The 27,601-nt window shown below is 42.0% G+C and overlaps 1 protein-coding gene across 1 annotated transcript in view; it reads left to right on the top strand.

Moving 5' to 3' along the window:
* Positions 1–590: 590 nt before the first annotated feature.
* The window catches only part of celf5a (cugbp, Elav-like family member 5a), a 196,629-nt gene continuing 169,618 nt past the window's right edge, over positions 591–27,601 (top strand). Inside the window, exons 1-2 of the mRNA XM_028587205.1 lie at positions 591–948; positions 14,529–14,611. Of these exons, the coding sequence (XP_028443006.1) occupies positions 591–948; positions 14,529–14,611 (441 nt within the window). The remainder of the gene's footprint in view (positions 949–14,528; positions 14,612–27,601) is intronic.

Genomic DNA, 27,601 nt, shown 5'->3' with positions numbered 1-27,601 from the left:
TTACTTTAGTCAGCATTTCAATTTGCTACATCAAAGACATGATGCTCAGGTGTAAATAATAAACCTAATGGTAGCTGTCATGGCCTAATGGGACACTTAGATAGAAAGAAGCCATTGTTGGTGTCATTACACACACACCTGTGTTGTTCCTGCTACGACACGTCAAAGTATCTGCTGTGAGAAGGGCCTAAGGAATATTTTCCATTGTCGTGGTGTTGCTATTTTGCCTTCTTTCCCCACTATTTAGAAGGAAAGTGTTTTACAAACTTGCTCAGTCATGTTAAAAAAAAAAGAAGAAGCTGCTCAGAGCCCAATCATCGCTGCCTCTCTTAAGATGAAGTACTTCATAAGTAACGCTGGGTGCCGCTCCAGAGCGTCTAATATCGCTCCTGTGCGCTTATTCCGCCGCTATCACCCCCCCTCTGCCTGCCTCGTACTGTGTGTGTGTGTGTGTGTGTGTGTGTGTGTGTGTGTGTGTTGTGTCGGATAGAAAGTCAGCCTGGTTTCCAGCTGAGTGCTTGCTCTCTCACAGTGAGCGTGTTCGTGTGTGTGTGTGTTGTCATTATTATCCACTCTGCTCCCAGCTCAGAATGGCCAGATTCACTCAGACTGAAACAAGAAGGCAGCACCATCCACAGCAGCTCCAGCCCGCTTACTCCAGCCTGGTTTTCACCGGACCGGGGGTACCACCGAGCCAACAACCACTACTACTTATCCCACATCAGCACCAGTACCCTCAGATCACATTTCCGAAACCCATGAACGGGTCAGAACCCATTTCAATTCATCCGGAGAGCGGCAACATGAAAGACCAAGATGCCATTAAGCTGTTTATCGGGCAGATACCGCGGAACTTGGAAGAAAAAGACCTGAAACCCCTGTTTGAACAGTTTGGGAAAATCCACGAACTGACAGTTCTCAAGGACCGATACACCGGCATGCACAAAGGTAACGTGTCGCCCCCTCAAATGGCTGCGAGGCCCATATAAAGATTAATAATAGCTTATTATTTCCTGTACCCTTTGATCTCAATTGTGTTGAAATGGAAACGCGAAAAAAATATTTTTTTATTATTTAGGCTATTTTTTATTTATTTTTTTTACATTTGATCATGCTTTATCCATATATTAGTCTACTATTGTAAACAATTCATCATGTGCATCATAGCCTACTTTCATCTAACATTCATAAGGTTTGCTATTTTGTCCCAGTTATGAGTGCTTTGCTCATAAAGTTCTTCATATCTAATATTTTAGAGCATTTGTATTTCCATATTTCTTTATTACACGGACAAGCAAAAGCTTGCGCTTGCAGTACCGCGAATGATAGGGTGACAAACTGTGTTGGCCATGTTCTGTATTTTATTGCTGTTTCCTTAACACGCTCTTAAGTGGGGCAGAGGCGCTTGGAAAGGATGCATTTTTAAAGAGCCTTCCCTTGCCAGCCAGTCCCGTCTTTTTGCGGAGGGCGGCATCATTTATTCATCCCGTACGCTTTCTTTTAACATCTCCCCATGTGCGAATGGGGCTGCGTGCAAACCCAGTGAAATCAGTTCGATACAAATGTCTCCAAAGGGCGCAAGAACTGTCGCAAGATGACGGATGTCGCCAGATAGAGAGAGAGAGAGAGAGAGAGTGATGCTGCGCTGCCTGTGCTGAAATGGAAGGCTGAGGGAGGCGGGAGGGTGTACATCCACTCAGCTCACTGCACACTGTGACAACTTCCACCTTCCGTAATGAAGTTAGTTATCAAGGATGTGCGTGTAGATCACTGCCTGGGTGGGAAAAACATTTCACAATATGTGGTCTCCCCCCCCACACACACACACACACACACAATCACAGTCCATGCACGCAGTGCAGACGTCATCATCGCCATCATCATCATCATCATCATCATCATCATCATCATCATCATCATCATCATCATCATCTTCATCTTCATCATCATTGACAACCAACTTTCCTTTTGTTGATTACGTTTGTTTTTGCACTCAACCAGGTTGCACATTTTAACCTCTCGAGAGGGCTGTATATTGCTGAAGCAATCACAGTGACATTTACGCTTCCATGATAATAATGACTGTGACCAGTATCATAATTATTATTTCCATTGTAATCATAAGTTTTAACATAGCTTATACAACACCACATTCATGATTCAAAGAGAGGAAAAACCAACACTGTCCAACAAGAGTTGTGACACACTATTCTTTTTCTAAAACTGCCCTATAGATGTCATGTCACAGACCAAACAACATGACTGTCATTTTGTCACAGTTGTGGTAAAAATAAAAGCCTCTTTCCAAATTCAATTCCCCCACTTTTGCATTCCCCATTTTGCACTTGTTTATGTTTGAGGGATGTTAGTACAGGAGATAAGCCTTTGATTGCAGTGACATTTAGAAAATACCATTGACAATCTGTGACAGTAATGTAAATGCCATTTGCAAACATTGCAAACAATGTCTTCTATGACATATCGAATCACCATCAAAACATATTTGATGTGTTAACATAACAAAGGTTGTCTGCATGTCACAAAGCCCTTGTATTGAGGCTGTATCAAAAATAGATTGATATTTGTTTTGTTTTTTTGCCCTATACTATTCATTAATATGACTGACATTCTGGAATTGATTGCAGTTTTAGAAGACACAGTATTGCAACAATAACGAATACCTTTAAATAAGATTAAATATTAAAGTTAAGGAAATAGATGTATAGGTTTTTATTTTTGATGTGTATGTTCATGTTGCAATTAGCTGGTGATCTAAAATAGTGTGCAGAATCTCTGTGATCATATTTGGATGAAAAAAATGTTATGTTTAGGTTTATGAAGGTTTCATGTACCATTAGATTATGCTATCATAGTTTATATTAGCAACATATTTCATGAAGCCTCATGCTAGATGGCTAACGCTCTTAATTGTCAGTATGTAGAAGGGAAGACATTTCTTCAGTGTAGCACTCATTTGGCATTCATCAGTATGTGGTTGCGTGTGCATGTGTGTGCATACATATACTAAAATACCATTGCCCTGTGTTGCATAATGATTGCAGTATTTAGCTCTTTTTTTAACAACTTTGTTTGCAGTATTTAGCTCTTGAGTGATTGTCGCCTGATCATGTTGACAGGGAAAAGACAATTTAGGCTCTTAGACGTATTTCCATAGACAGAAAATAGAGCTTTGATAGATCTGTGTATAATTTAAGTGAAACATTATGGCACAATTACAGCTATGGAATACATTCAGTAGTTTAGTATTAGCAGTAGCATTAGCACTGCTAATACTAAATATATTGAATTATTTGCTCACCTATTAAGAGTTTTTTACATTTGAAAAGTTTTTTGTCTGTTTTCTTGTATTATCATAATAACTATCAGCAATTATTATGATTATAGATATACATCACACCACGTATGCCCGGGTGTTAAATTCAAGAGCTGTGGAACAAAGTGAAATCCAATGTTTTATAAAAGTGTGTAACACAATGCTGTGAACTTGTATCTATTGCATATGTATTGCATTGTATGTCAATCACAAGTTTTTTTTGCCATTTGATAAACAGCCAAAAATCCAAAACGTTAGCTTGTTTAAATGCAAGTAGATAAGGTTATCTCTCCGATCTGAGTAAAACCTATAGACGCTTAATCTTAAATGTTCTTCTCAAAGTAAATCTGTTTATGTGTATTCATTAATTTACAAACAACAAATTCATTTAAGTACTGTTCAGTCATTATGTTTTAGGGCCATTTCATTAGGCTTAAAATGTAATGAATCCAGGCCACACAATTAACAATACATAATCAAACCCTAATATGTCAATGATCTCTGATGAGGTTATTTTATAGTTAATCATATTATTAAGCAGAAAAAGGATTATGAGTACGGATCCTGATGGAAACTCTGGAACAACATCCTCAAAGAGCCACAATCAGACTGACAAATACATTGATGGACAGAGGAATAAACACACACACATTTTTGTCATCATTCTAAGTGTTGTGCATTTGTAGTCACTGCACTTATTCTGTCATTTTGATTTTCATTTCATCCACATTGCGCTTTGTGTGTTGATTATTTTCCTCTTTTCTTATGCAACTATTTTTCCCCCTCTTGGTAATCCATGAGGGAAAACATGGAATTAGTTTGTAAAGCGTGATAATAATGCATGGCCATAATAACTTGACTCAAGAGGATTAGCAAATGTGCATTGTCTGAAGCAGCAGTCTCTTGGGTGATCAGCTGGTTGCCTCCCTAAACAGTGGCTGCCTCCGCCAATTAAAAATTCAGTCTAGTCTGGCTCTTCAAATGATTAATTCTGCACACGCTGCCGATGGCCTGCCAATTATTGTCGCCCAATTGGTATTAATAGGTAGAGGATTTCCTGATGTTGAATTTATCACAGACTGTGAAAACTTCTCCCTTTGGCTCTAATTAGCTTCCACTTATAGCACATGCAAAACACACACTTGCACGTCTATGCACATGCATATATGCAGAACCGAAGCTTTAATCTGTACACTTATTTTTAGCTTGCTGTTTGTCTAGTATTTTTTCTTCATTTTTGTGTTCAAATGGATAGTTCTACTTTGCAAAAGTGGACGTATACATGCAAAGCACTCGGAGCAATGCTGAATCTGTTTCCGTGGAGATTTTTGTTGAATTGTTTGTCTGGACAGATTGTATCCCATGAGTTTGATTGAGATTGACTAATCTTCCCACGTGCAGTGAAGTAACATGAGCTCAAACGAGAGATGAGGAAAAGGAAGATTTGTTTTCTTTCTTTACTGCAGGTGTGATTCGGCACAGCAAGCAGACAGACAGACAGACAAAACAATCCCTACGCTGCTTCAGTCTGATAGGCCAACTCAGCCCGGGTATCAATATTAGGCTAGTGTCGGGTGTCATTGTGTTAATGCATTTATAAATGGACCAGAGATATTACTGTAGACGCCAGCCAAGCAGAAGCACATTAAATCAAAGAATAATCTAATGAAATATGTATTCAAGTTTGTATTTTTTTTTCCTCCCTCAGAGCTAGTCTGATAGATAACGTTTCTCTGTGGGTTGCCCTCCCAATAAAAAAAAAAAAAAAAAAAAGAGAAGATGAAGGAAACAGATGTAGTTGAGACATCAAACCAAAATGGTATGGTATTAATATGAGACTCATAGTTTTCCTATGTGAGCTGGTAGCTGAAAGACAGTAGCATTGATGAAACTAAGCTCTGGTTTGTTGAAGCGTCTCTCTCCTCTTTGACATGATGGAAGTGAGAGTGCATCTACGTGTCTCCATATTGCGTGTGCCTTATGGAAAGTGTCAAAGATCACGGCACTGCTGTAGGACAGCATCCCCCCTGGGGAAACAGATGGGATAAATTCACTTACAGACTATAAACAGAGCTGTAGAAGTGACATGGACGGCACATACACAACACTCTCTGTGATGATATTACTGATTTAGCAGACATCGGCAGAGCTTAGGCTTTGTGCCAGTGTAAGCGTTGCATGGTTGTTAATGACATTAAAGAGTTTCATAAAAGGAGGAATTTATTCCATACGTGAACACAGAGACACAAGAAAAACCCCTGGCAGTTGTGTGCAGTGGTTCGATTGAACAAATCTAGAATAAAATCGTCTGTCAGGGCTAGTGAGCGAAGGCCACTGAGCCAAGCTAATGCAGCAACAACACTTGCTTCGCAATCTTTAAACGTCTGTAAATATTGTAATAAGCAACAGGGCTTTCCTCATAAAAGATGCAGCAGCTCAACTGCTACTGACAGGCGCTATGGGCCTTGACTTCAGGATGAGGAGAACTGCCTTCCTCTCTCTGTTCCTCTTTTTCTGTTGGTTTTCCAAGGAGATTGACAATCTCAGATGCCGACAAGGCCACGCTCTGCTGCAGGTTAGTGTCCACACAACAAACTCACCTCGGTGTTATTCCGTCTCCGCTTCTTCCCCCTTAATCCCTGCCCGAGAGAGCCTTTCAAATGGATTGATTTCCTACACTAATGCAACATTCATTACGGCTTGCAGTATATTATATTTTCAGTATGTTAGAAGTGCCATTATTCCATGACCTTTCTTGAATATGTTTGCTCTTAATAGGTGCCTGGAGCAGGGACAGATATGGAAAGATGTACTGTGAGGTCTAAGGAAAAACATGGACCAATTTCATCACTAAGACACTTGTTAATGAAACTATACACTACATCTGTATTTCATTAAATGGACTAAATTAAGCTCTGTGGGGGGTTTGTTTTAGATTGTGGACGGTGTCATGTCTGGAGGCATGAGAATAATGGCAGGGGTGTTGAGGGTTGAAGACACTTTGAAAGGTTTTACATCACTTGGCTACCTGGAAGTAAATCCATTTGTTATTCTGTCTTGGTGTTTGCTTATGCTTCTCAGAGTTGGTTGACACAGTTTTTTTGGTGATCTGATTGTTCCTGTGATATGCGTTCCAAAAGTGACCCATAATGTTTGAAAAAGGAAATTTACTAAACATTTATTCTAGAAGTATCATTGATATATTTGATAGAAGAATGAGGTACATTTGAATGTACTCAAATATTAAATATATAATAATTTAAATGATAGATTATAATACATTATATAAATAAAATATAAATGCTTTCTGCATTCATGGCTCTGCTAACAGTCTTTTCACATTTTACAATGAGGATTTGGGGTTGAATTTTGGTGTGTTTAAGGTCACAGCTATTTCCTTAGTCTAAATAGAGGGATAGAAGCCTATCTATTTTGTATGGGTAGCTTAGCAGAGAGTGCCATTGCCTACAGAGCAGAGTGTACTCTTATGAGGGGGGGGGGTTATAAAGGCACAGAGGGGGAAAAAAAGGAGGGAGAGGGAGGAGGGGGTTGGCGTTTTCTGTTAGAATAGCATGAGGTCTTTAATGTTGTGTTTGAGCCTGGCTGGGCACAGATTCATTTTAGATGGAAAATGAAATAACAAGGGAGAGGGGAGAAAGGAGATTTTAATGCAATGTTTTGTGATAATCCCTCTCCATTTTGGAATGGTTCAGGAGAACTCATGCGATAAAGCCTTGTACAAGCCTGGAAAATAATAAGTTATTTGTCTTGCCTTACAGTACTGTGCCCTTGGAGGGTTTGCTAACCCCCATGTTTTGGCCAAAAAACAATCACAGATTAGTCAAGCTGTCACATCTTTCTGATTGCCAAATGGTTGAGCCCTTGATGTCGGTGTGAATGAACAATGCATAAATGTCGTACATGTATCTGCCTGGGAGTGCACGCGAACACAAAGCTCTGTGGAAATGACTTAGCCCTGTCACACGACTGGACAGGGAGGATGGCACATGTATGCAGCGGGGCCCACAAGGCAAAGGGCAGACAGACACATAGCACAGAAAAATGGGTGGATAAGTGGAAGGGGAAAAGATGAAGTGTTTGTCAGAGATGCAGAAACATATAGTTGCTTTTATCCCAAGGCAGTGGTAGAGTAGAGTGATGGCTCAGCTTGGGACATGGAGGATCTGACAGGTTGGTAGCCGCTTGGACGCCGGAGGGTGGGGTGGAGGACGAGGAGGAGCAGATCACACAAATAATCACTTGAAACCTGTTAACAGGAGAAAATCCCTCCCGTAACACTAGTAATACTTACTGCTGCTAGTGCAAATACTATGACTTTTGCCACTGGTCTTAGAGTCAATTTACTATTTTATAGCTGTTATTATTACTAAATTACCAATTTAAGCAACAATAGAAATACTTATATTTGCTGTAACAGCAGACTAAAAGATGCTACAATTGACAACATGGATAATACCTCCCTCACTGGTAATTATGACATGGTAAACAGCACTATCAGCATCGAGACCCTTTTCCTACAGATATCAAGCAATCCCCAACTTGTGATGAAGACGCATTTTAGATTGGAAAATGTCTATGATTGCTCAGGTCCGTGAGGGATGTGTGAAGATACATGCTGCTCAGCACGGTTAAAAATAGACATTCTGTGGTATTTCCGAAAATAGGTTAAGCTGCCATCGCTGCACTGCTGGCATGACATCACTGATTGCCTGCCAGCCTCCCCCAAAAAACTGCTCCCATACTGTGCTCAAAAGGAGGGAGAGAATGAGGGAGAGACAGAGGGAGCATCTGTGGGCAACTGTATGCCCCCCCACCCCCCCGCACGCCCCCTCTCATTTCCAGCGTAGTCAACCCCCCCTCTCCTTACACCCCATTCCCTTCCATCACGCAGCCATCTCTCCCCTCACTCCTTCCATCTATCTTTCCCGCTGAAGCGGCGACGCTGTAGCTAACAGTCTCTGTGCTTTATCGCCAGAGACACAAACTGGTCAGGCGCTTTGTACTGGAGATGTATCGCATCCACATTTTTTTTTTGTGTGTGTGATACAAGCAAACTGTGTGCCAAATAGTGCAGAACACACAGATGAAAGATAGAATTTGTGTTCCTTTTTTGATGATCAAACGTGGTTGAATGAGCAGTGTATGCAGACTTTATATGAGTTCCAACATGGCACCCATTCTGTGGTTCACTATTCAACCGTAGATCTGGCTTAATTAAAAAAGACTACTCAAATTAATTAATGATGGGCTCTCATATCTGTATCGTCTGCTCTTTGGGTTCCTTTCATAGCTCTTTCTTTGCCATTCTTTTGATCTATAGATAGATAGATAGATAGATAGATAGATAGATAGATAGATAGATAGATAGATAGATGGATAGATAGATAGATAGATCCATTTCTTGTTTGGTCATCAGCAGAATAGTATTTCTGGGATCCTCAGGGCTGAATGTGGTTAATAGGAAATATACGTCAATGCAATTAACACCCTGGTGCCTGCTTGTTAGTCAGACCATTAGTGTCAATTATTACTCTTCTCCAGCTCAGCGGTGACATGAGATAAAGAAAAAAGAAAAGAATGCTGGGACAGGTACACAAAGTCGTATATTCCGACATGCATACTTTTATAGTAAGAAATAGGAAGCAGAGGACTCATTGCAAATTGGCTTATAAAAACTGGTGTAAGTAACATTTCCTCTCAAGGTGGCCTGAGTAGCAGTACAACAAAGAAGAATGCGTGTGTGTTGTCTTAGCCGGGTCGTGTTTTTTCTCCTCCTCACACGTCTTTCTCCCTCATTCCTCTTTCAATCACTCCATCCATCAATCACTCAATCCGAGCAACCTCTGGGCCGTTGAAGCGCTGTCTTTAAAGGTATCTTTCAATTAGTAAAATCAAAGTGACTGAAAACCTGATCCGTCTCTTTGTCTGCAGTCAGTTTTCAGCTGCCAGTCATCTATGATTGTGGCTTTGCTATGATCAATTGATCCGTCTCAAAGGTTTAAATGCCTTTCACCTTTCAAAAGAGGACAATCATTCTAAGTAATATTGTATATTATTGTATAGTGCATCTGTGTTGTACCATATACAGCATCATCCAATGGGTGTGAGCCAAGTGATTTTATTATTTCCTTTTGTCTGGTCTTGTTTGTTTTTCCAAGAGCTTGTTATAGTATTTGAAAAGCAGGAAATGCCGTTTTCTGACTTTGACTTCGGTGGGTGGGGGGGGGGTTGGGGGAACTTGATTATTGATTTCTGTGTAAATCCCCTGGCTGGGGGAGGGAGGCAGGGACGACAGGCTGGAGAGACGGGACTTGGCAGATAAACTCTTGTTGCCCTCCCAGAAGTAACACGGCAGAGGCAGTAAGTGTGAACCTACACATTATTTACAGCTCTGTGAAACTCCATCCATTAACAATGTCAATTAGCTTGCTCATCAGGGATGCAGGCCACTAGATGTATTTATAGATTGGGGCTCTGGCTCTAATAGCAGAAGAGTACAGAAGAAGAAGTACAAAGATAATTTACAGAAGCCAAGGCGTATACTTTAAAGACTACAGTACGGTGGAGGATGCCAAAGCCATATCCTAGATGTTAGTAAGAGTTCCGGCCAACATGGGAATGGACGGCCGGTAGCAATCTGTCACGTCACCGAACTTTATCAGGAAGTAGTTGGAACTGTATCACTGTTTTCAGCCTCCCTCATACTACTACGCCTACAGCATAGAGCCCGGTGTCAGCTTTTGAGAGAAATACTCTACAGTTGGATTATGTATGAAGAACCACTTGTGCCCTGAGAGAACTATTTAACCTCAGAGATACACAATAGATTGTGAGTGTGAATATGTCAAAATCTATCTCTCTTCATTGTTATGATGGCTTCTTTGCTTAGAAATGATCCCGAAATACACACAGAGCCTTTCAGAAATAATTTATTGCATTTGTCGCACTCATTAGGCAATGCACGCCACACCATGTATATGTTCTGTACATGCACACTTTTACACACACGCACACAGGCACTCCTTCGGGATCTGCGCCTATGGATCTGTTTGACTGCTGCTTGGAGGCTAGTGTAGTCTATGTGAGCGAGTAGCAACAAATCAATGGCTGAGGTCTCCTACTCAGGGGTCAGAGAGGATACGAGGGAGGGTCTGGGGACTATTTCTTGCCCTCATGATGGACATCGCTGCATCCTCCCCCAGTCATTGCTCAAGGTGAAGGGATGATGGGATGGATAGTAAAAGGAGAAAGGGACGAGGATTTGGAGCTGTATGTAGCAGAGATGAAGGGATGGAGTGATTGTAACAGGATTGATGGAAGACTGAGCACAGGCGCTGGCTCCCTTTAAGGTGGCTGTCTGACTTAATTAAGGTTTACAGGTTACGCTAGGCTACTGCTTATATTACAGTGCTCATTACAAGCCCATTAGGCCTGGGCAGAGAAAATATTGTTGTCAGAACAATGAGTGAGAGCATTTTGGAAAGTCCCTGCCAACTCCATGCTCCACCTCTTCTTTATTATACCTCTCTGTCTGTCCTCCCTCAATCTGTTCTCCTTCTCCCTGAACATTGGCATGATTGTTTGAGTGTGTGAACAGACCGGGATCTTTTTTTCAAAGGTGAGGGAGTGATTATGTGAGTTAAAAGCTTCTCCGAGACCAAACTGATTACCCCCCTCACGGTCAATCTGCGCCACTGAGCCTCCTGCCTCCCTGGCTGGCAATGATTCAGGTCATAATCACATTGTATCAGTGCTGATGATGTGTGTTTCAGCTTCCGACCCCTCTGAAAGGCTATCAGTTCCCCCAGAGCCCCACATGGCAGTAAATGAAGTAAGCAAGTAATCTACCCACAATGATAGCATTTTCCAAAGAGTGCAAATGATGTGTGAGGGAGCAGGTGAGACAGGTGCCAGGACTGGCTTGGTTTCTGCTACCTTCACACTTTCTGGCCAAGGAAATGCCACATTGAGAACAAGTGTCACACTTTTTCATAACACTGGGGCAGTTTGGCTCCTCTGGGGCAAGGAGATGGAGAAAAGGGAGCAAAGAGGCAGAGTGAAAAGAGAGACATTGTGGTTTAAACCAACCCAGTCTCCTTGGAATTGCATTCATATTTAACGGTTTTGCAGTACACGATTTATGCCCAATGCTAATGTAGAAGTAGGATGTGCATATTGAGCTCCTGCAGCTGATGTCACAGCCTGTAGCTGTCAATCGCTATAGTGGCAGGCACAGATTAATCTCTTCATGGTCCTTCTAGAATATAAATATCATTAACTGCTAAAGTAGTATGTTATTTTTGTCAAATGTCATCCATGAAAATTTCAACATCAACATTAGGCCTATATCATATACAAATACACGTAATGTTATCTTGATAGTTATGTAAAGTTAAACGCGATCATCAATTGGTTTAACTTCAAACTTTTTCATAGAATACATACGGTCTACTCTTAGTATGTAATATGGAATTGGGACACAGTCAGTATGTTAATTGAATAAGTGTGCCGGAAACAAATGCCAAGACACGGTAAGGAGATCAGCTGTGTGTGTGGATTTTATCAACAGGCCCTGTAAACCCGACAAAACAATTTGCAGAATATCCTTCTGTATTGCGCACCCACACACTTTTGGTAATAGAGAGCCTGGGCCACGGTGAACGTAAATGGCTGCTGTCGCCACAGCTATATATACACAGTATCTCCTTTCTACTCACTCTCTTTCTTCCGAGTAAGACTTTTTAATTACATGCCAATTCAACACAGTGGATATGGAGAGACTCAGCCCTAGTTCCCAGTACACACGGTGCACACTTAAAAATATATCATTAAGAAGTAGGATATGAGACTAGGAGGAAGAAAAGGGAGTAAGGAGGAGGTGGAATTTCTTCTCTTTGGAGCTGAAATTGATGTGTGAGATAAGGCTGTTTTAGGTTTCTATCAGATGATGCAGAGGATCATCGCCTCACAATGGGAAGGCTTCCCCCTTTGCTGTGTCAGCAGGCTCCGATTACAGTGGCTTTTTGTTGTGTTTCAAACTATTTCATCATGCTCCCCCCCTCACACTTTTGCACTTGGTATGCAATGCAGCACTGGCAATTTGTACGTGTTTGGATTCCAATTATGGAGTTGTTAAAGCTTTTTCGCCTGTGGCCTGCAAATTCTTATTAAGCCATACATTAAAGAGCACAGAATCACATTTAAATGGAGTTCATGTTTCCCTTTTGTTTGCTAGTGTTGTGGTTGTTATTAATTTATTCTCAATGCTCTATGCATTACACATTAACAAATAAACCGTGTTTGTGATTATAATGCAAAATACTTGTTTCTTATTCAGAGATGGGGCCAGCGTTTGTCAAGTAAACCAACAACAAGCCCAGAGAGAGTGAAAAAAGAGAGAAAAACAACCACCAAAATGGATCCACTCCCTCCTATTACCCTTAACCATTTGCGAAACAAACAAACCCAAAACAACAGTGACATTTCCGCAGTCATGGTAATTCTTTACAAGCTGACGCAGAAAAGAGAAAGGGAATTAGACAGCACTGCGAGTGATTGAATGATTTTGCGTGGTGGGCCATCGGACATCATTAGGTTAGAGGCGCGGGGACAAGGGAGGCTATGGGGAGGGCTGCACCGCGACACCAGTGCTACAGTCAACCACCTCAAAGGTCACCACCCTGGACGGACTCCATCACGATCTGTCTTTCTCATACTGAAAAGCATGGCGGGGGTGCAGATTGACTGTCCCAAACAAAAAGAGGAGCTTCATAACATAGAACAGAAAGAATTTAATGGGATTTAGGCAAGAGTGGTCAAATACTTTCTGTATACAAGCAGGTGTACACACACACACACACACACACACACACACACACACACACACACGTGTTGACAAACACCTTAGACTTAGAGCAGCATGGCTAAACAGGTTGCAGGTCAATCAATGGATCAATGAATGACATGGCATTTTAACCCTTCTTCTTGATGCAGTCCTGCAGAGGTTACGGTGTGGACCTAGCCAGTGAAAGGGTCACTGAAATGGCAAAAAAGATATACATAGCCCACACAGGCACATGTCAAAAAATGGATAGTGAATGGTTTGATGGTTAAAAGTGATCTCATATGCAACAACAAAAAATACAAATTGGAATATTGTCCGTGTACAGACACTTAATACATCACCACCCACTGAATACATTTGGCTGTTGAAATGAGATCCAAAATGCAGTGGCTTCTAATAAACCATCTACAGAGGGGCAGAAATATGATGCATGGTAACCCATATGAACCTTATTAATAGAACACAAGCAAATCTATTTATTCAGACAGTCAGGGGGGAAAATGATTGCCTCAATACTCCATCTGGTTTCTCTCCATCTCTCGTCCTCCCTGCCTCCCCACTTCTGATCTTTATGTATTCAGTGATTTTGACAGATGTGTGTGTGCATGCATGGCAGCATTCACCCTGGAGAGTTTTAACACCACGTCCTGTCTTGCCTTCTTCTCTGTCAGTGTCTACCTCCTACCTCCATCCCTATACTGATCTCATCCCTTCTTCTCTCCTTTTCTACCCCCCCCCCAATACTCTCCTGCAGTCCTGTTTCTTTTGTCTCGGCTGCTGTCACAAGCATTCAGGGTGGGGGTGCTGGCCAGGCTGCTAGGAGCTCTTGACAGGACATGGCACTAGGGATGGGGAGGCTGGACAGGCCTGGCAATTCAACCAAAGAATTCTCAGCTCATCTCCTACTTTTTTGTTGTTTTGTTTTTTTCTCCTCTCCCCTTGCCCCCTAGAAAAAAAGTGTCCACATATAGCCTGGTCTATTGAACGATTGCCTGTTTTCATTAACTTGCTCTGTTTATTTCAAGAAAGGTTTGCAAGGAGCTTTGTGTTCTCACTGACTCATGAAACCACAGATCATCATGAGTTCTGGTTTACAGATTTGGTTTCTAAATTGTGTTAATTACTCAGTGTCTGGACATGAGAACTCTTTCTCTTCTCTTTCTCTCTCACTCGCTTTGTAATTGCATCACTGTCCTAATATTCTTTGTTGATATTCCGTTTAAACTGCTGCATCATTTTGTAATAGTTTTAAATGTTTTTGTTTTTTTAACTCTTATTCACACGTATGTAATTCTTATCAGGTTCATATGTGGCGTGCCTCTGTTGCAGGTTGTGCATTCCTCACCTACTGCGCCCGAGAGTCGGCCATCAAAGCCCAGAACGCCCTCCATGAACAGAAAACACTGCCAGGGGTAAGTGTCTGCCTCCCCTCCTCTTCTCACTCCCTCTCTTTTCTCTCTATGGTGGTCAGCCATGCCATCTGCACCCAGCTGCACACCAGCCGGCATTCTCCTTGTATAGTCCCAGAGATAAAAAACACTTTGGAAAGCAATTCAATCAATAGCTCAGCCTTTTGAAGGCCCGGTTTCAACTTTTCCATGTGTCTGGTCTCCAGGGAATATTGCCAGCATTGATCAGACCACTCTGCCTCACACTTTTTAAGCGATAGCATAGAATTTGGGGGGGAGAAATGGTGCTCATGAAATTTGAAATTACAATTACGTTTAATTTATCTATTCATTGTTTTGTTTAAGCATTTGTGTGTGTGGGTATGTACACCTGTGCAGAGCTGTATCTTTGGTGTGGAAAGACTGTTAGAAATAGATAGAAAGATGGAGGGGTGGGTTGATGTGGTTCCCCACAGAGGCAGCGTGGCTTAATGTGATCAAATCACGCCTGCACCAGGGAGAAACATCAGTAAAGATCCCCTCCCCTCTCCCCCAACACCCCCTCTGATAGTAGACATAGACAGCCTGAGAAACCCAGCCAAAAGGCACATGTTTCAGTTAAACATGCAAATGCCACTACCACAAACTTTGAAAATTTTTCTGGTGGCTTTCTTGAAAAACACGTTGTTTCGTTTATCTTGCAAATTAGCCAAGCGCGAGGCCGGAGGGCGTTATTCTCATCCTTTTTCCTCCGCATTTGAATAATAAGACGGAAGACAGAGAAAGGAAAACATTTTTTTCGCATTATTCCAGAGGTTGCGTTCATGAGGTTATAACTGTGTTCACTGATGTGTTATAAAAGAAGGATTCTCTGATTCTTTTACTGTTTTTTTTTTGCCCAAAGTCTGGCTTTCCAGTAAGTTTCTCTCTCACGCCTCATAGTCATTAATAACCCCCCCCCCCCCTCCTCCGTAAGGGTTGACCTACCTGGGATTGAATGGTTGATGTGGCTGAATGTGTAAATGAGAGGCATGCGGGCACAGACAGAGACGCTAACCAGTCTGATGCTCTTACCCCTTCCTTTTCTTAATGTGTTATGAGAGCAGAGCAGATCTCTAAACCATCTGGGCTTTGAAAGGTTTAACAATCATCCAAATGGAGTGCTGTAAACAATATTACTATAAACAGCATCACTTAATGTCAACACAGACAATTACATTTAATGATTGTACAGCCATGACACACAGAGTATGTACAGAATTAGAAAACACAGCTCTGCATGTTGCATTTTCTACACACACATTCAGTAACTTTGCCTGTACTGTGAGAAATAAATGAAATCCTTTTCTTGTACCTTTCAGTCCTGCCTTAGCCCTCTTGCTGACTTTTCCTCTACCCCACCCTGCATCCCCCTGTCTCCCCTGTCTCCCATTGCTCCTCTGGTGCTGCTCTTCCTGAGACAGAGCGTGTCATAGAAATGTAACAGGCAGACGTTGATGAGTGTCAGGCCTCACAGACAAGGCTGCTCTGCTGTTCCCTTCCCTTCAACTTCACTCACACACTCAAACACCAGCGGTCCAAGGACACCGAGTCTGTGCTATAATACTGCATCCACACACAGCGCAAGCAGCTACAACACTAGGTACACACAATTGCAGTAGCATGCCAGTTTCCCTAAACATTCAAAAGATCCTGTTCACCGATTGATGAACCAACCGCTGGGGAGAGATTTATTCACAAAAACAAATGCATTTAAAGAATGACAATGATCTACAATATAACAAAAGAAAATATACAACTCATTTTACACATAAATGTCATGCTGCATTGTGTTGTGTGTGTGTTTCTGTATGTGCAGAAATGTGTGTTTGTGCATTTGACTGCCTCCGATCGCCTCTCCTGTCCTTCTCTCTTGAGCCTCCTGGCTCCTAAATCTTTTGTGATATGACCCCTGTTGCTTCACTGCTTGATGGTAAGTAGATATGCCAGTTGTTTGTTTGCAAAATCCCGCTTGATATGCAGTTTGCCAGGGGCTATGCTGTAATTAATGTAAACTAGGACTTCTCCAGAGATGAGCTATGAGTTATTAATGTCTGTTTTGTCATTAACCCTGGCATTGCTGCTCTCTCGCAGGGGGCTGGGACCGGTGTGGTTACCTGGTTATCTGTCATTTGAAATGTTCTAAATATTAATGTCAAAACACAAAAATCCTGCTGGACTTTACTTGTTGCAAATGAGTAGGACAATGAATGAAAATTGTACTACCTAACAAGATATTCTATATCTCACGAATGGCCCTCTGCTTGAATACTGAGCAAAAACAAGCCCACAGCATGCACACACTTGAGTTTCATGAGATGGAGTGTTAGAATGTTTGTCTTTACACCCTGTGTCACCTGCAATGTTCTTGGGCAAAGCATTGAATCCCTAACCTCTGCAAGAGAAAATATTTAGTTATAACCCATAAGATTTCAGTCATGGTTGATTTGGCATCCCCTGTGATTACAGTTTAGTATCATTTCAAAATAACAATTAGGACGGCAAAAACGTCTTGAGTGTCTACTCTTGTTACAGCGCACCCAAATAAAGTGTGGGCTGAGAGGATTCATGTTTAAGTACACTAAAGAACATAGTCAACTGTGTCATCCACCGTGGTAGTACTGAACTTGTGATCGAATGTTGTTTCTTTTGTCGTCTGTGTAACTTCTGGTATGTGCGTAGATTGTTGTCTTTGATTCGCTTGTGTGAGTGTAGGCACTTTTAAAAAAAAAAAAAAAAAGCTGTACAAACTACTATATAGAGAAGCAATTATAGGATGCTGACACATTGGATTTATATCGAATCATATTGGTTTTGATGATTAAAATCTTAAAGATTATAACTTTAACAATTTAATTTTAAGTTGTAAGTTACATTAGGTATCGTATGATTGATCAAAATGCTCTATGTTTGCATGCGCTCAGATGCTAGCACACGCAACCCTGTGTCCCTCTTATTATCAGAAAGAAGTGCTTGTGTTCTTGGATGTTATTATCCGTGTCCCCCTGTTACACATTAGCTGCTGAAAGGAACAGTATGGCCTAATGGAAGTGTACTGGACTGGAATATAGATTCCTGCGGTGAAGTGTGATGGGAACCTTGGGGACACGAGTGCCTGACATAAGTTTGGCCAGCGGATAGGAGAAACTCTGACAGTTTACCAGGTGTGTGTTGCTTGGCTCTATTAGCTCTGTATGTTTGTGCGTGTGTGGTAAGCTGGCTTTGCATTGCAGCCAGCCGTATGTAGATACAGATAGCAGTATATAAAGGTGGGAAGAAAAACATGTGCACATGGCAGCCTGCCACGATCACGCACCGCCCAAGACAGCGAGGCTCGTAGCTTTCATGTGTGTGCTGTTTCGTGCTTGTTTGCTGCTGATAGAGACGCACTACTTTTTATATTACATAACCCTACAACTGCTTCTCTGTGTGTAAATATGTGTGCATGTGTAACTGTAAAACCCCCAAACATGTTTTTTTTTTTCCCTCTTACCAAGTAAAATCTAAGCATCTTCCAATGACCTGGACACTTATTATTCCTTTATGACATAATTTGTTGTTAAAAAAAACAGTAACACAGTGCCAGTTAAGGCCCAGTGGCTGTTTCTACAGCAGTTGGTGTGTGTGTGCTTTGAGTGTCACAGCTCTCTACACAAATCTGCAGGAGATTAACTCCACCCAGCTCAGCATCATGACAAAATCCTGCATCCTTCACACTATCCACCACCATATCCCCCTCGCTCTGCTCAAACTCTCTGTCCTCTCACTGCCACTCCTCAAATCCAGCAGAACCAAGAAATAATCTCAGTCGCTGCAGCAAGTCTGTTTACTGTAGCACACAACAACATGCCACCCTCCCCTTTTTGTCATGCTAGCATTGTGTACAACAGTGATTGTCTTGGAGAGGCAACGGTGAAAATGTGTTTGCTGCATGCATTTACTCTGAGTATTAGTACAGCTCGACCTGGGGGGAGTGTAAGAGGCTGGCAGTGATTCAGGAGGCAGGTTTATGGAAATAGCACCCACATTAAAAACCCAATGAGAGCAGGGAGAAGATTATTCTCCGGCACACACATGTGGGCTCCTGCAATGTCAACACTCTAAGTAGATCCCCTCCCTCTCAATTGCCTCTTTCTCCCTCTGTCTCCATTTCTGTCTTTCCCGCTCTCTTACTCTCGCGCTGTGCCCTGTGCCGCACACATACCTGTTAGTCTGCTGTGTGAGTGCACGTGGATTCCTGTATCTTTGTATACATGTGCATGCGTGCGTGCGTGCATTGACGTGTGTTTGTGTCTGATTGTGTGTATGGGCCAGTGCTCAGCTTATCCATAATAGAATGTACGAGAAGCGAGGGCCAGGGCTCTGTTGCGGACAGTAGCCGACCTTGTGCTTTAGAAATGAGGCTGCCGTGTGATGGAGCCGTTCCTCGAAACGCTGCAAACCTCCTAGCCTTCCATTGGGCTTTGCACATGAACATAACATATACACCCATTCTTTTGCGTGCGTGCTATCCACCTATTTATCAACTAGAGCCGAGCTCACTCGTGTTCCGGCCTATATGCTGCAAAGGTTGAATAATTCACTGCTACATCTGTGAAGGTTGTGTGTGTGTGTGTGTGTGTGTGTGTGTGTGTGTGTGTGTGTGTGTGTGTGTGTGTGTGTGTGTTGCATGTGCCTGTGTTGAGTGGGCAGGGGTGGGGGTGAGAGTGGAGCGGACTGGTCAGCATGAAGCCAATCGGTGCTGGCAGGATTGGAGGCCTTGTAGTCAGGGAGAGGGGACTCGTTAGAATAAAGCCTTTGGCTAACAAGTGTGCGTGCTCTCAGGAAGAAGATCATAGTGGAGTGGAAGTTGAAACAGGCATACTCAAGGTCTTCTCTTCTTTAAAATATTTGTTCTACTTTATGAATTAAACAGGGATATATGTTGTGAATTTAACATTTGAGTTTAAAGTAAAATACTGTTGCCGCTTAACTGCCCATACTATGTTTTTCTTTTTTATTATTAGCAATGGGCATGTCTGACTGTGAACTTAAATGCTTAATTTGGGTTTTTGCCTCTGTAATTACAAACACATAAGTAAGGACCCAGATGTTTGTTAAAACATTTGAACACCATCCGTTTTCTTATTAAGAAACGTACTACCAGCTGATCTCAGCACTAAAATAAGTTGAATGGCTACAGCTCATCTCAATGGCTACAGGAGTCTGTCTCTGATGTCTGTTTTTTTTATAACCTTTGTTGTTCTATTGAGATGAAAATAAAGAGGGCTTTGTGGGTACAAGTACTGTAATGGTTTTATGTCTGTGACCTCGCCTGTGTCTGAATGTATTATCCAAGTCAAATCACACTGATGAATAGAAGGAGCAGGTGGTGTCATAAAAAGTCTGGATGTCCGTGGCTGTTGTACACGTGTAGGTAGACTTTTCTTTTTTTTTTTTTTTTTTACACTTTGATTCATACTTATTATACTGTAGGTCAAGGTTAAAATGGTCTCAGCCTGTGACCCACATTTTCCCATGGTCATTAAGTCGCTACCCACTTTTATAAGATTCAAACCAAGCAAATGTCATGCTGTCATGTGAAAGCACTTCATTGCATATCACACACTGGGGTTTCTGTCCCTTTTTTATCCATCGATGTAAGAAAATCCACATTTGAAATATTCTGGGTCATATTTACGCTTCGCCATCTGGCCTCTGAACATCAACACAAACTTAAAGTGAACGTTAATAAAATGATGGTTACCATGGCTACGGCGCAAGACTGCTGCACGGCTCTGACTGCTGCACGGCTCTGACGCATGTCCGTCAAAATATATTTTTTCAAAATAAAAGACAAGTCGTGCACGTGCGTGCGTGCATGCATGTGTGTGCGCCAGTAAAGAACTGCTGTACCAGAGTGGTGCTAAGGGAACTGAATCCCACACACACACACACACACACACACACACACACACACACACACACACACACACACACACACACACACACCCCTGAAGCAGAAATGCTACAAATAGACTAAAACACACAGGGTAACTGTTGGAGCCTCACAGTGTAGCTTGTTTTCCACCTTCGGTCTCACTCAGTTGCTCCTCTGGTACCCCTTTAACACACACACGTACCTCTATCCTTTGTTCGGCTCATTTTTCTGTGTGGTAGATTAGCCACATATTTAGAGAAGCCTTCCTCTCCCCAGGGGATTGGCTTCCAAGGGTATTTTGAAAAAAAGCAGGATCTGCACTCTGCAACTGCCTTTGGAGAATAAACAACACCCACTGAAAATGTTTCATCATGAAATTTCTTTTCATACAGAATATTGTACTCACATGCAATAATCTCTCTTTAGTTGCTACAATGAGTGCTGTTGTAAAACTGTTACAGTCCAAGATTTGTTGCATTTAAAGAATTATTTGTGTGAAAATAACAGTAAATGAGATATATTGGTAGACTAACTGAACAAAAATAAATGCATTTTTTTATTTTTATTGCTTGATATTAATTTATTACAGCCAAATTTGTGACTCAAATCACCCACCAAAATGAAGAACTTTCTTTGAGTTACAGATGACCGTATTCTGACCCCATCTGTGACATTAGTTCTGATGACAGTACAATGCTGCTTCCCCTCCCACTGCTCAGGGCACATCTCGCTTACCGGCTCTTGGGGGAGACGTTGCTTAAAATACCAAAATAATCCACTGCACAACCTGCCAATTAAGCCACTTCACAGTGAGAAGTGTGCTATTTTTTTTTTCTGAAGCACAGGTTAACAAAAAAAGCTGAATTATTAATGTTTTTGATATTTTTAGTCTGTTTAACCTATTTCTGGTTGTGGCTGAAGACTGCTCGCCCGCCTGGCTATGAGATTCAGTCATATGATACCGCTGTGATCTGGGTTATAGAGCTTGGGTTTGTGTGTAATGGGGAAAACAGTATGTGCGTAGGTAGGTTTTGGTTTTGACTTTAAATGTCACTGCCTGTATACACTAACATGTGCGGGTGTGGCTAATTTTGATGCTCTGCAGTTCAGATGATCTGATGTCAGTTTGGCATTGTGAAGCATCACCTATACCAGCGGAGCCGAACCAGAAGAGTCTGGTTTTATTTCAGGCCGGCGGGCATGGCAGTGCAGACGAGTGCAAGGCCCAGATACTAACTGACAATCCATCTGTGGGTCCCTGTACAGGCTTGCACAGGTGTGCCACTGCCCGCAGACACAAAGAGAAGGAGTGGGAGTGAGCGGAGGGGTGCGCACATGGATGATAAAATATGGCCCTGAATAGAGGGCTGTGTACGTGTGTGTCCCTGTGTGTATGTTGAAAGAGAGAGGAGAAAATACTAGCTTAAATGTCCAAACAGACAAGACGACAGTTTAGGAGGCCCAGGCAAATATAGCAGAGAACATGTCACTTTACTCAATAATGAAGGACACACTTAAACACATCACCCAATGTGGCTAATCGGAGCTGACATCTCACTGGCTGGACCTTATGCCTTTGGGAGAGAGAGGGGGTGAGTAAGGAATGTGAGAGAGATTAGAGGGAGATGAAGTCACAGAATAGTTGAAAAAATGAGAAAAGAGGAGAGTAGTAAGAGGGAGGCACAGGGTCATGTTGACAGCTTGAAGGCATACTTTCAGAGTTGAAACAGCCATTCTCGTGTCTGTATAAGTGTGTATGTGTGTTTGTGTGTGTGTACTCTTCATAGACACACAGCATGTGCTGTATATCTGTGGTCAATTGTAATGACACACTTGTGTGGTGGTACCAGAGGGAGCTCATTTGTAAGGCAGATCTAGCTGTGCTTTGGTGTAGTGTCCATAGAGAGGGTAAGGGGGCTGCACAGCACGACAGCCAGCATTTGTCAGCAAAAATCAGGACTAATGAAATACAGTACACATGGCTGGAGGGCAAGGAGAGGAATGTGACTGACAGGAGGCATGAGTGGAAACGGCCCGTGGCAGCCCTCCTTTAGGGCTACCAATGCATCAGCCAACCCCAGCCCCCTTCCCATCCCAGATAAGGGTAGCAGCATGAGGTGTAGAAGAGAGGAACAGTGTGTGTAAGGGTCCCCGGGGGTAATGACATGGAATACAAGTGTATGGGGAGTGCTAGTGATGGGCCTGCTCATGTGGAAGTGGGCATTTGCATTGCAGAGGAGGGCTGTCAGTAGAGCTCGCTGAGGGAGCGAGTGTCAGGGTGATAGCTAGCGGTGAAGGCTTCTGTCGTCTGCCCTGCTGAATACCAGGACACTGGATATACAGTAGCTGAGCTAGCACCAGCAAGATCAAACGTCGACACATTCAACATTTCTTTGTGTTAGGATTTTTCAAGCATTTTTATAGCAGTTTTTGGCTGGACGACAGCAATGCGAGGCCAGCCCTATGAACGCATAGTCTTGTCACTGAGGGCCAGATGTACAAACGCTTTTGCGCCCACTTCAGGCGTATGTGTTTTGCAACGTGCGTGTAAAAGCATGGCGAGGTATGTACAAACAGGCCGCACTGAGGTAAAAGCGCAGACTGCGGGAACTGAAAATGGCAAATTGCGCTTTTCTGTGTCATGCTTATGCATTCATGGGAGGGTCAAGGGGAAAGTGGGAGTTTCCCATAAAGAGATGGGAGGGGAAGCATAAAGTGCGCCTAATTATGTATTCTGCGGTATGTACAAAAACCGCCTGTGAAAGCGCGCCTCTATTTTGCTGTGAAAATTCTCCGCCTCTTAAAAGCAGACGTAAACCAGTATGCGGGTTTCCTCGCATAAGCCTCCTGGTGAAATGGTCGCAGTAATCCGAGCAAGATGAAGACATAGGCCAAGGAGACAAGCTGAAAGAATTTTTGTCACAAGGATCACACTTTTTCAGTTGAGTGAACACAAAATCATTAAGCGTTACAGATTAAGTAGCCATGTTACTGGAAGAAATCAAAGATGACCTCGAATCTCCGACTCAGCGTTCCAGCAGTTGTTAAACTCCTCGCTACATTACAAATATTGGCATCAGGATAATTTCAAACAGTCATAGCATCAGCAGTGGGAATATCGCAGTCTGCCCTCATAGCACAAGTACTTAACGCTTTGCTACAGCTCAATTCACGTTCTAGTGGGCTGAGAAAGGTGCTGATTAACCGATGAACTGCAGGTTTGGTAAATACGACGTAAGGTGAAGTATCACAGCGTGCGCTTTCAGGGTTGGCCATGGCAATGATAACGCTACATTCGCAAATGTACGTACATCTGGCCCTGAGTTGGAGCTTCCCCATTGGCCGTTAACTCTTTCAAAATCAATCGGCATAACGTCTTTGCCTCTGCTGTTGTTGATCAGGCAGCTGATTCACATTTGTTTTTGCTGCCACCGCCGTTGTAATGCAGCCCATGTCATGTGATTTTGCTGCTTCAGTACACAACAAACAAATATTACTGGGACCACTACAGATGAACATTATGAATTCACATTATAGACACCCCCGCTGACTAGCCATGTAAAGATTTGGCCACAATTAAGCACATTGTCCAGCCATATACTAGGTTTCAACCTAGTCTTGTTGTTTTTCATTTTTATCAAACTTAGTTTCACCTGACACTTCATTTAAGTGGTTATGTTTTGTCCATCATGCCGCCTTAAAGCGTTTCATATCGAAAATAACAATAAGCTGGATGGCTTCAGAATAGCTAGGAATATAAATTATGTAGTTCTGTGCCAACAGCTATAGTCTGTGGCCTCTAAACTATTTCAGTCCCAGCTGCAATAAGCTTTTAATAATTCAGAGTAAAACAGTATACTGGATGTCTTCCAGGCAGCAAGCTCACATTTAGGTGAAACACTAAATTCCCCTCTACCCCTCACTCCCACCACAACCCCAAAACCATAGCGGGGCTGTATCTGATACCCGTGAAGGGCTTGTAGGGACACACACATCACTGAGTTGTGTTTTTGTTTACAGAGTTTTGTTGGCACTGTGCAGAGCTTTGCATTTATGTGTGTATATATGTGCGTGTATGAGTGAGAAAGTGAGTCTGCAGAGCACAGAGACTGCACGGCCTTTCACTCTTGTCAGCCCTTGTGGCTCCCTGCACAGCTGTGGCACACATACATACAATGCAATTTAGAGTCACGGTGCTCTGCAGGGTTAGCCGGTGTACATCCTTTAATGTGCTTTCTGCAAGTTCTCAGACAGGAGGTGGCTCTGTGAAGTCAGCTTGGAGGTAGAAAAGAGGGAGAAAAATAAAATGTAGATTAGAGAGCAAGAGAGGAGAAGGAGTAGGCATTGGGGCAAAAAAAGTAAGAGGAAAGATATTTGAATCACTGAGTTGTGAAGATTAAGAAATGACATGGAGGGAGTGAGATAGAGGGAAATGGAGAGTGGGAATAAAAAAAAATATGAGTGGGAGGTATTGATGGAGGGCCTCAGTGCCTGATCAGGACTGGCAGTTTTACCCGGTACTGAATGAATCAGGACTAAAAGCAGCACAGCTGTGGTCCCTTTTGTTGAATCCCATGATGTCCAAAGGTGTCTCAGTGACAATCATTAGGTTGACATTGTGGTGCTCACTATCTGAATATTCACTATATATATATATATATATATATATATATATATATATATATATATACTGGATAAATAACAATGAAGAAAAAATAAGGCAAGAGAATCAAAATGAACAAAAGACTTAGGAACCAAAGCAATTATGCAGCTTTCATACCTGCACATCCCCTTTATAATCCATGTTTTTCATATAGAACCAGTGTCCATTGTTTGCTCTATTTTGTCAATATATTAATATATGATATTGACGGCGCCCACATTTTATTTACTGACTGTATCGCTCTTGCATTGGCAAAAGGTGGTTTTGAGATGAGTGTATTTGTTTAGCAAATTCTTTGTCACATTTTTTTCAGTGTATCTGCTGCACTGGCTGCTGACCAGGAGAAGTCTGTTAGAAAATGTTGATTGATTTGGATTCAGGCAGAAATGTGCAATTTTAAATGTTTTCAATTTCCTCGCCTTTGCAGTGCAGCACAGATGGGTCGTATTGCAGTCAACAGCAGCTTGATATCCACCCGCTGAAAATGATAAATCATGAGTAAACGTTAGCTTTTTGCGTGTCATTTTTCCCCCCCCTTTTGTACTACAAAAAATACAGAAATGTAGAAAAAATAGATTTGAATTATGCAGAAACGGTTACTTAATTTTTGGATTTATTTAGCTTTAATAAGGGAGTGCCAGGCTTGCTTGAATGACCCGCTGGTGAATAAGCATTTGGACACCTCCTAAAGTTTGCATGTTTGGTTGTGTGCAGGTAATGAAGCTCAGTCTTAGTATGAACGACAAGACTGTATCGGTGTGGATGTTTCACCTGGAGTTTGCAGAGGTGAATGATCTTCAACTCGCCTTGTCGTTATTTTATTTCAAGCAAATGTTATGAAAAAATGCAGTACCCCTCTTTGCTGTTCTTTTATGCAATTCAGTATGTAAAGTGTCTTTCTAAATCTGGCTGTATATTTTTAATGATTAGATAAGATGGCACATGAATATGAGTGCATGGAATAAGCTCACTGTAGGGCTGGGCTGGAGAAAATCAAATATCACAATATTTTTGACCAAATACCTTGATATTGATACTGTAATGATATTGTAGTGTTGACTATTGGTGCTTCCACAATATTTACACAATGACGTTTTTGATAAATAATCAAAAGTAATGTGGATATAATGACTAAGTGGGAAAAGGCAAATAATAGAACACTTACAACAGTTTGGTAAGTTTAGAAAATGACATCACTTTACCGTAATGCAGCCTTTAAAACCAGGAAAAGACAACACTTATGCTATATTACGATATCCAAAATCTAAGAGGATATCTAGTCTCATATCACGATACCGATATATAATATTGGTATATTGCCCAGCTCTAGCTCACTGACAGACAAACATAGGGATCCATATGTGTCTGTGAGTGTTTCTATTAGGGGTGTACCGATCCGATATTAAGATCGGATATCGGCCCCGATATTGACAAAATAGCTGGATCGGGTATCAGAAAAATTAACAGATCCACGGGAGTTTTTTATTTCATTTTTTTTCGTCGCAGGACATCCTACGTCAAATTTATTAGCAGCATAATGCTGGGCGGTACACCGGGAGCCCTGTTAACAGCGTACCCTTCTCACTCATGGTAGTAACTTTATAACACAACAATTAATAACCCACAACTAACTCTCTTTAACAGGATAAAACACCATAGCACACAACAATTTGTGACTTAAACAATTTCTAACACTAATAATTTTACATTTACAAATGTACACCGTCGGACGGCATGTTTGGTAACAGCTGCTAGCTGCTAGCTAGCCAGGTAACATAACAGTCTGTTAAGCTGGGAGAGGCTCCGGTCGCTACTGCACATTCAAGAACAGAGAAAAGAGTTGGAGGATGAAGAAAGACCGGAGATACACCAGAACAGCGTATGCTCAAGAGAAGAGCCGTCTCTTGTTCCCAAGTTTTTTGTTTCTAAAAAATGGGTCATAATTTAGCCACTGTTGTTGCCCGACGCTCTAACGTTACTCGGCCGTGCTAACGTTACTCTGCCGTATTAACGTTAAAGACATGTCACTTCAAGCACGCAGCAGAGCAACATTATGAACACAATAACAATCCACCTACAGTATATCCCGCTACAGACTGTTGAGAAAGACGAGTTCAGAGCAATGATCAAAACGCTGGATTTAAGATGTCTTGCCTCGCTGAAATACGTCCGCCAACCTGCTAACATTATTCAAACAGCGAAGGCGGCTGACAGCGGAGCTACGTTCAGTCGACCACTACAACATCCTAACGTTACCTGTAGCCAAGGTAGTGTTTATACAACTATCTTACAACTATTTTGTTTTGAAAGGGAAACAATGTTAAAGTTGTATGTATGTGTTTTCATTCAATTTAAGTTTATTTTACTACTTTGAAGTTTGCACAATAAAAAA

The sequence above is a fragment of the Perca flavescens genome, chromosome 9, assembly GCF_004354835.1.
Source record: "Perca flavescens isolate YP-PL-M2 chromosome 9, PFLA_1.0, whole genome shotgun sequence".
NCBI classification, from domain to species: domain Eukaryota; kingdom Metazoa; phylum Chordata; class Actinopteri; order Perciformes; family Percidae; genus Perca; species Perca flavescens.
The sequence above is the reverse complement of the archived record's forward strand: the minus strand, read 5'-3'. Positions and strand labels throughout refer to the sequence as shown.